The 10,383-nt window shown below is 42.6% G+C and overlaps 1 protein-coding gene across 9 annotated transcripts in view; it reads left to right on the forward strand.

Annotated features, from left to right (window-relative positions):
* The window catches only part of MAP2 (microtubule associated protein 2), a 232,972-nt gene that overhangs the window by 195,204 nt on the left and 27,385 nt on the right, over window positions 1-10,383 (forward strand). For 2 of the 9 annotated variants that reach the window (XM_075153706.1, XM_075153707.1), the window contains 3 exons: window positions 1,913-5,725; window positions 5,975-6,181; window positions 6,580-6,714. The exons of 6 other annotated variants lie outside the window; for them this stretch is intronic. In XM_075153706.1, the coding sequence (XP_075009807.1) occupies window positions 1,913-5,725; window positions 5,975-6,181; window positions 6,580-6,714 (4,155 nt within the window). Of the gene's footprint in view, window positions 1-1,900; window positions 5,726-5,974; window positions 6,182-6,579; window positions 6,715-10,383 lie in introns of all 9 variants that reach the window. One more of the 9 variants, XM_075153705.1, reaches the window with a different exon arrangement.

Below are 10,383 nucleotides of genomic sequence, written 5' to 3' on the forward strand. Positions count from 1 at the left end.
GTGTGTGTGTGCTTCAGTGCATTCTGGTTTAGCTCCCCTAAAGCTATCGCTTCTTATGTCATATCCTTGCCATTCATTGCAGCCCACCCCTCTTCTTGATCATTGCCAGAACTCTGATTTTTTGTGTGTCTTACCTTATTACAGATGTTTAACCCTGCTGGAGTGCCTTAGTCAGGCAAAACCTCCATCACTTCCACTGGGATGTTTGCCTTCATAGTGAAGTTTAGGATTGGGCACATAGGGTGAAGTTCTGATCAGCTTACTAAACAAAATATTTACTGCAATCAATTGTCTTTCAGTACGTAAGAACTACACTTCAAGATTTTCCTTTTAAAGGTATTTCTCTTCAGCCAGTGCAACAAGGTGCAAAGACACGTTGTATGGAGTAGTGATGTACCCATTCACTACCTGGCTAAGAAATGCTGCATTTGGGAGGCTGGGGTTCTGGCCGGCCCAGCTAAAGAATACTAAATTCCTTTGGCAATCAGAATATGTTTTGATGCCATTGGTATTGTTCATTTGCACCACGGTAAGAGGCACAGTAGGATACATAAAGAAAGTCAGTATCTAGCTATTTAATTTCTGTGAAAAGAGGATGATATCAGCTCAAAGGCCATGTTTTTATACTTCATAGAGTTTGCAAGTAAGTCACCAAATGTAAAAACATAAAGGAGCAAAATTACTGTAGTTGTAGACCTCTCGTTTTTCCACCTGTGGAGTTTAGAATGGCAGTTGCTTTTTTGACTAAATGTTAACGTGAATATTTAAAGAATGACCAAGACTTTGATACTAATTGTTCTAAAAAATTCAGATTCATCAGAGCAAAACGATGGCTCGATGGACTTTAAATCAGAGATGAGGAGATTCAGAGTTGGCTCAATGCTTGTTGTAACAAGCTTTAGAAAAAAACTCATAAAACTTTTTTTACAGATTACCGCAGAAAGTTCTGCCACATTCTGCAGTATCTCTCTTCATATTTTCCATGATAGGGAGATTTCCATATGATAGGAATCATTATTTTCCATAGGATATTAAAAAAGAACAAGCTATTAGTGATTAACAGAGCATGTATAAAAAAAACGTAACTAGGTATTACTCCCTAAAAATATAGTGGCAGACTGTGAGAGTAGCATTTTTGGTTTCAAATTAACTTAATTAGGGCCTGATCTACAGTCATTGAAACATGCCAAGTATTCTTTGACTTCACTTACAGCTGAAGATGGCTGGCCATTTTGAAGACCAGACCTTCAAGATCTGGGACTATCAATAGCTCCGTGGCTGATTTACACATACCAGTTTCATAACAGCAGTGGGATTTTTGTCATTTGCCAAAGAGTAAATGTCAAAAGTTGGTACAGTTAAAAACCCAGCCTCTTCTGACACTTGCAAAACCTTTTATATGCATTATTTCTTTAGTTTAGGCTGCATGTAGAAGAAAAATGTAAAATAGGTCTAGAAATGTATAACTATGTATGTTTTAAATGTCAGCAACACACAAAGATACCACCGTTTGGACTTAATCTTGCAGACTTTACTCACTGAAAACTAACACAAGTTACAGAGTCCAGGAAAGCATACCAATGAAGTGAGGGTTACTTGTGGTTTTACTGTTGCATACAAACCATGAAGATGAAGAATTCAAATGAAATCATCTCATTTCAGTGGTCACATATTTATATGTGTACAACTCTCATTTTCACTATAAAACCTCATACGTTGGAAGGAAACTAGGGTTTAACACTTTAAAGCAGATTTCTAGGTGGATGGCCTTGCTGCATGTTTGCATCTTTCTCCCTCTCCTTTCCATCATTCATACCGAGATGATGTTGTAAGCCACATGACTGCCTGCCTGTAAGTGCTTTAAATAATTTTGTTATAAAACCCAAACAAACTACTTCAGATTTACTTGCAGCCACGAAGATGGAATTCCGTGTCCAGGAGGGCGCACGCCCTTTCACAGCGGAACCATTAGACACAAAGCAACATGAATCTGGGAAAGACAGTAAGACTGGTGAGCAACCTAAACATGATGCCTTAGTTCCACAGCCAGCAAGAACAGAGGCTATAGATAAAAAGGATTCACAGAGCAAAGACAAAGAAAAAATGCCTTCACCTCTATCAGAACAGATCTTGAAAACTGATTCACAAAAGAAAGGGGAAGCCAGTTTTGCAGAGCCCGCTGCCAAGCCTCCTGCTTCTCAAGAACAAAAGGACTTGTCCACTGAACTGCCTAAAGGGAGCAAAACAGAAGAAAGGACTGCAGATGTGCCCTCATCATCCAACCAAGTTATGTCTATGAAATTTAAAGACGACCTTAAAGACGTCCAAGATCATCTTGCCATTAGCCATGGTGAAAGTTCTCTGTTGCTATCAGAACCCAAGGCAGAAGCAGCCAAAAGTGGACTTCCTTCAGGCCCATCTCCCACTGTCCCCCAGGAGCTTCCACTCAAAGACAGTTCCAAAACAAAACAGGAACCCACTGACCAACTGTTTGCCAAAGATCTTACTAAAGACGAACAGTTCCACAGAGACAGGACACTAGCTCTGCAAGAAGTCTCAGCAGTAACTGTAGATGGCCTGAAAACGCCAAGCACCCAGAAAATCCCTGTGTGGGGGGAGGAAAAGGACATGACCAAGGATGAGAGTGATGAGGAAGAAAGGTATGACTTCTATGATAAAGGAGAGGCTCGAATATTAGATGATGGCAAATTTACCACAAAACCTGAAGTTAAGACACTTTCCCTAGACAAAGCAGACTTTCAAAAGGATGATGAAGCTAAAAAGTCACCTGATATTCTCAAAGCAGAAAAAGAAGTGGACCAAAGTGGGCTCCCAGCAACAGTAGACATGAAAAAGGAGGTCCAGCCAAGCACACAGGTAGCCCCAGCCAAGTTAAGCCATGAACTGACCCTTGAGAAAACAGTAGAGCACCCTGATACCACTCAGTTATCCAGAATAACAGAGAAAGCCCCTGAGGCACCAAGTTTAACCACTGACCAGACTCCTATTCTAGAACCTTCTCAAGAGAAAGATGTTAAAAAAGATACCAAGGAGGATAAGACAAGTGTTTCAGCTCCTCATCAAATGAAAGAAGAGGAGGATCGATCGGGAATGTCGAAGTATTTTGAAACCTCTGCTCTGAAAGAGGAAGCCTTCAAAGCAGACGCTTTGAAACAAGGCAGTGATTACTATGAGCTAAGTGACACTAAAGAGAGTGTGTATGAGCCTTATCAGACAGATCGTCTAATACCTGAAGACAAAGAAGAAGAGGAGGAAGAATTACAGACAGAATTGGATCAGCAGCAGAGTGGGCCTGCTCATGAAATAGGGTACAGTACCCTGGCTCAGAGCTTTACACCAGACAAATCTGAAGAACCGAGTTCCCCAACAGAAAGAATGTTCACTATTGACCCCAATGTCTATGGGGATAAGAGAGAACTCCACAGCAAAAATAAAGATGACCTAACTCTGAGCAGGAGCTTGGGACTTGGGGGGAGATCTGCAATTGAACAGAGAAGTATGTCTATTAACTTGCCCATGTCCTGCCTGGATTCAATAGCTCTAGGATTTAGCTTTGGTCGTGCACATGATCTTTCTCCCCTCGCTTCGGATATTCTAACCAACACTAGTGGAAGTATGGATGAAGGTGACGACTACTTGCCAGCAACCACACCAGCATTGGAGAAGGCCCCCTGCTTCCCCATTGATAGTAGAGAGGAAGAGGAGCATATTGAAGAAGAAAAAGCAATGGCAGAAGAAAAAGTCCAGCCTGAGACCTTGGTCGAATCACCTTTCCTGGCCAAAGAATATTACAAAAATGGGGCTGTCCTGGCTCCTGACCTGCCTGAAATGTTAGACTTAGCAGGGACAAGATCTAGATTAGCCTCCGTGAGTGCAGATGCTGAGATGGCACAAAAGAAGTCAGTTCCTTCTGACACTGTTGTGGAAGACAGCAGCATAACCCTGCCACCTGTGACAGATGAAAACCACGTAACTCTAAAAGCTGAAAGTCAGCTAGAAGACTTGGGCTACTGTGTTTTCAATAAGTACACAGTCCCACTCCCTTCTCCAGTTCAGGACAGTGAGAATTTAACAAGTGAAACCTGTCCCTTTTACGAAGGCACAGATGAAAAACTGAGACGTGGCGTGGCTCCCGACCTGTCTTTAATAGAAGTGAAGCTGGCAGCAGCTGAAAAATCGAAAGAAGAATTCCTCAGTGAAAAAGACTTAGGTCAGCATGCCGCTAGTGAGTCTGTTCTGGTAAGGGACTTTGAGCAGGAGAAAAAGGAGAAGCTGGATACTGTGCTAGAAAAAAGTGAAGATCAAGTTGACTCTAAAGAGGTCTATCCCATTAAAGGTGCAGAGCCAGAGAAGACAAGACCTGAGGCAATCTTAGAAATGAAAGAAGAAAGTGTGGCTGATAAAGTTTGTGTAACTGATGATACCATGTATGACAGAATATCAGCTTCAGAGACAGCAATAGAAAAGGATGCTGTTTCTTTGTTGATGGAGAAGGAGCAGAAGACTCTTAGCGTTGTTCCTGAAATAGCTGAGATAGAAGCGCCAATAAAACCAGATTACAATGCTATAAAGCACGATTTGGAAGTGGCTGCAAGGAGAGCTGACCAAGAATATCAGAGTCAGTTAGAGACTAAGATCAGTGAGGTTGTTTTTCTCCCTTCAGGGAAGGACAAAGTGTCTGTTAAAAGAGCAGAGCCTGAACCCAAGGACACTCAACAGAAAGATCAGACCATCTTGTCCAGAGAAGCAAAGGATGCAGATGTGCTTTCCAAGACTGAGCCTAGTTATGTGAAGGACAGCACCAAACTGTCTGAAACAGAAATTAAGGAAAAAGTAACTAAGCCTGATCTGGTACATCAAGAGGCAGTTGATAAAGAGGAATCTTATGAATCTAGTGGAGAGCATGATCAAGCCCAAGAAGGTTTGAATGGAGAATCCTTGAAACCAGAGGATATCAAAGCAGAACCTCCAAAACCTCCCGTGTGTGGGGAAGAGGCGCCTGCACAGTTACCAGCAAAGGAGCCTTCTGTGGAGCTCCTCCTTCCAAAAGCTGAGCCTCTCCAGGAAGAGCCTGCTGAGATTCAGATGGAGAGCATACCACAGCCTGCAGAAGAAACTGAAAAGATTCCTGATACAGCCGTGAAACCTGTGGAAATCCAAAAGCTGCTGCCATGTGAAGTGACAGCTGGGGCCTCAAAAGGTGAAGAACATGAGGAAGAAGAGGTAGAAGTAGGGCAAGAAGAAAAAGAAGAGGATAAACAGCATCTTCTATCAGAAATGCCCCCAGAAATAGACTTTGGGAAACCTGCTGCTGAGCAAATGCTAGCCAAGGGTGGCCCAGAAGCACTGCCTGAACTGAAAGGCATTATTGAATCAGTGGTGACAGTAGAGGATGACTTTATCACAGTGGTGCAGACAACAGTTGATGAGGGTGAATCCGCTTCTCACAGCGTGCGCTTTGCTGCCACTCAGCAGGAAGACATCGAAACAGGGGACTCCCAGGCTGAAGAGGAGCTGGAGGTTGAGGAAGTGGCTGACATGCCAGTTGAGCCCAAGGAGGGCTCCCCAGAAGCTCCTGCTTCACCCCAGAGAGAAGAAATCCTGCTCACCGACTACAAGACGGAGACGTGTGATGATTACAAAGATGAAACAACAATCGATGACTCCATCATGGACACAGACAGTCTCTGGGCAGATACTCAAGGTGTGCATTATCCTTTCTGTTTTGTCTGTGTTAAATATTTTTGCTTCCAAATCATAATGATCAAAAAGCAAAATTATTATAGTTGTAATAGTAATCTCAGCATGTTTCATAAAAATGGTAAAATAATCTGCCTTTTTTTATTAATCCGTCTGCTCTGTCTTCAACTATTTTTTCCCTGCTCCACCGCAGTATTGTTAACATTTGTTACTAATCTTTTGTTTGTTGTTATAATTTGCTCTGATCCTACAGATGATGATAGGAGCATCATGACTGAACAGTTAGAGACTGTTCCTAAAGAGGAGAAGGCAGAGAGAGAATTGCGAAGATCATCTCTCGATAAGCATAAAAAAGAGAAACCTTTTAAAACTGGGAGAGGCAGGATTTCTACTCCTGAAAGGAAAATAGCTAAAAAGGAACCTAGCACACTCTCCAGAGATGAAGTGAGAAGGAAAAAAGGTTCATTTAACACTCCCTATTACAATATATACTTTTTTTTTTTTACCTGTTGTACAGTACTATCCAGTTACTCTGTTGTAGATGACGTGCACCTTAACAGTATTAACAGTAGTGCTTTTTAATGAGACGTTGTACCACTATATGAAAAGCCATGTGCAGGGCTCACTGCTCCACCGGTCCCGTTTCATTGTAGGCATCCCCACTGATCACTGGGTAACACATCTGGGGTTAATGCACCAGTGCTCCCCCTCTTCTGACTTAGGATTTGTTCACCCCAGTAGAAGCGACGCATGGGGCTGGAGTTGTGGAGCAGTGGGCCTGCCACTTGATATATTGTCATATGAAACTGTTTGCTGGTTTTTTCCTGATTCTGTGTTTTTGTGTTTTCTTGTCCATAGCAGTGTATAAGAAAGCTGAACTTGCTAAAAAAACTGAAGTTCAGGCCCACTCTCCCTCCAGGAAAATCATTTTAAAACCTGCTATCAAATATACTAGACCAACTCATCTCTCCTGTGTTAAACGGAAGCAGACAGGTGACTGCGTTCTGTTCAGTTATGCAATGTGGCTGGCAAACATAGACATTTTGTTTTTTTTGTAAATCTCATGGCCGTAGCAGCTTCTCTATTTTTTTATTTTTTCCTCCAAGAATATCAGTCTTCACAAATAGTATTGCTTTTTTAGTGTTTGGTATCATTTTTCTTTTCTTCTTTCATTCCTGGTATTTGTTTTTTTATTTAATGGAGGCCATGATCATGTATGCTTGTCATTGCTTGGACCTCCAAGTGCTGTGGTTGTAACTTGGCATCGTGCTTATAGTGTGGTGTTGTAGGAATCTCTACGCATTGTTTTGTTCTTTTTTTTCTGTTTTTTTAATTATGCTTTTTTGGTTTTTTCTGGTGGGAAAATGTTGACAGCTTAAACCATGGTATGCATTTCCATTATTTTGCTTTCTTACTCTCATGCATAATAAGAAGTGTTTCAGACTTATGTTTTGTTGATTGATGTTCTCTGCATTGACACTTCCCAATCTGTCACTGATGTTTATGCTGTACAGTCAAAATCCACAGGGGGAATCCAGCCACATGCAGCGTGAAGCTGAGAGAGAAGAAATCTGGGCTCACACTACGAATGCATTCCGAGCAAAAATCTTAATATTTGGTAGAGGAAGATGAAAGGACGAAACAAATGATTCCTGTTACATCTTGATAGGTGTACCATTATTTAGAGGACCAAAAATAACACTTTCAGCATTTTCATCGTATTGCTTGTTGTTACTGTGAGTTCAGGGTGGAAAGATGAACATCTTGACTTTTCTGGTGAAAAAATTTGCTAAAAGAGGCCGGGTTTTCTGTCATGTAACATAGCTGCACGCTGCAGTGCGGTTGTTCATGAGTGAAACTAGGGCTATTAAGAGAAGAGTCATGCACAGGAATGCAGAACTACATAGGCCTCTTCTTATGGCTTAGAAATTAAGAACAGGATTCGTTACCCGTCCTATAGTTAAACAGTGCAAAAGTGTTCCTAAGAAGTCGCTCCCATCCAGTTTTGCACCGATGAGTCACTCCTGTTCTAAATTTAGACCAGTCTCAGTATGGAGGTCTGACTAGTGAAAATACAGTAAAAGGATAGTTATGCGAGGGTAGCTTTAATACCGTGCCTCAGCTGATGAAGTGTGTGCTGTCTCCTGGTTGTATTCCATTAGGACAACAGAACTAAACACTCGGTCCCATTGCCTTGCTCCTGTGAGGGAATCTGGCACGTTTGCTTCCCCCTCAGGAGAAATGGAGCCAGGGAAGGAAAGGCTGGTCCAGGCCCCTCTGTGTTGCAGAGATGGCTCCTCCTCAGTTCCCAGTCTCTAGGCTGTCCCGACTTCCACTCTGGACCAGAACTACCCAAGAGTGAGGAATTTTGAAAAAGAACTCTTCTTGCTACCTCTTGCTGTTTGCTGAAGCACAGCTTGATCAACTCAGAAGTTATGACCCATAATTCACATATTCTTTCAAAAGACCCAAGGGGGTTCAATAAGCGGTGGAAATGGGGGAAAACGGCGTCGGTTTTGTCATGTTTGCAACTTCGTCTGCACTTCTACAGCCACATGGTCAGTGCTGTCTTGCCCTCAGATACTCCAGCACTAACTCCTCTGAACTCTTCTGGCCCCGTGGCATCCCGGAGGGCCCGAGTCCTACCGATAGACTGGCATAAGGAAATCTGCCCAGTGCCTTAAACGTGTGCCGCCTGGCAACTGGCAGAACTTTGTCTCTCTCACTCTAACACCTAGCGAAGCAGATATATTAGTCAAAGTGAAAAATGACCTCCCACTACATTTAAATCCTGAGATGGAGAGCAACCAAAATAATGGACCCAGATTGATCATAAAATTTGCAGTAATGTGGGTTGAGCTTTGAGGTGTGGGCTCTAAAGCAGAGTAGCTTGAACCACACCACAAAGCGAACAAAAATAGCTCTTAGAATGTTTCACCACACTCAGTGTTGCTGGAAAATTCACAGTGTCCCTTATTTTCTTCTACCTCTCCTTTTTATGATTACTGATGGGACTTAAGGGGAGGCCATGTGAAAGGATATCACATAGCACTGCACTCTAAGAATGTAGGCGGCCATATGTTAACCTACATATCCCTGAGCCTGAACCAGTCATCCAACTCTTTCCAGGATCTGGAATTTAGAGGGACATTGTCTCTCTCACCTTTTTCCTTTTACGTAAAGTATAGCACTGTTTCTTGAAGCCAGTTTTGACTGTCAGTGTGTCCTATTTGGAATGGTCTTGTCAGCTTTAGTGATACCTGGCCAATGGAGCCCCACCAAAAGTCCCTCGGCAGTGAAGTCTATACAACTTTGAGTATATTGCAGTCAGTGTTGCACTTACCGTGATTTTAAAATGAAACATGCCTAGTCATAAGTGTCTACAACAAAAAGTTAATATTTGCTCATATTTTCTGCGTAGTGGCCTGAGAAATGACATCTTTCCACTATTTTCCCCTCAATACCAGAAAAAAATTCCCATGTCACTGTGAGGTAAGCACTGGCAAATACTGGTAACTTACAGTGCCATATCCACAAGGGTGGGACTGCTTTTTGAGAGTCTCATTGTGCCATTTGAAAAAGAAACTGCATGGCCAATTCTGAGGAAAGAGTTGTGAAGTCTTTGCCTTGACCGATGTAGTTTGTGAGTGAAACCTCAGCCCGACTCATGTTTTGTTGGTGGCTGTGAGACGCCGCTGCCATTGTGCCATCAGAGGAGTATTTACGGTGGCAAGGCCAGCACAATTACCTGGCTATGAGCGGGAGTCACTATGTGATATGCTTCTGTTCCTTGTCTTCAATTCTGGGGTCGCCCCCTGAGGTAAAACACGTTTGTCGTGTATTTAAACTGGCAGCAGAGCCTGCAGAGATCTTTTGTTCAGATGGAGAAGTTGTGGTGCTTTCAGGTGAGTCAGCACAAGCAGCACAGCTATTCTTTCCACTTCATAGTGGTGGCTGGTTAGGGTTCAATACCAAGGGAAAGAAGCTATTTGTGATTATTTAGAGGAGATGCAAAACAGACCAAAACCAGCAGCAACAGATGTGGTAAAATGTGATGCGGGAGGGCTGTGCTGTACCTATCCCTGCTACAAATTCAGAAGAACTGAAGTACACGGTTATATACTCTTTTCCTCCTCACAAGTTTTCTCTCCTACTCCTTCAACTTAAAAAAAACAGCAATGAAATTATATTAAGAGGGCAGAACTAGGAGTGGGAAGTGTGGCAGAAATCCAGGGAGCTCCTCAGCACGCCTGGGAACTGCAGAGGGAAAGGAGAAAATGAATTGGTTCTGTCCTGTACAATGTGTTAGCGTTGGTTTGACAGTTGCGTTTACAGCAAAAGGTTGTCATCTGTGACCACTGTCCTGCTTCTGCGTTTACTAAGGGCATCCTGGCACAGATGCCGAAAGATTTCACATCTAGCTTTTGTGTGGCAAATCGCTTCCTGAACAACAGTGTTGGGGTGAAACTAATAACCTGCTTTCCAAACAGCTGCCCCATTCCAAAACTTTTTGTAAGGGTGGAATCTAAGTCAGAGAGAAAAATCTTACCGCAGACCATATTGTATCAGATAAATGAAATGCTGAATTAACGTACTTGATGTCCCAGATATAATTTGAATTGCTAAGGTCTGAGGGCTTAGTTGACCCATGGCACACTGACC

This window comes from Calonectris borealis, chromosome 6 (assembly GCF_964195595.1).
Source record: "Calonectris borealis chromosome 6, bCalBor7.hap1.2, whole genome shotgun sequence".
Lineage (NCBI taxonomy): Eukaryota > Metazoa > Chordata > Aves > Procellariiformes > Procellariidae > Calonectris > Calonectris borealis.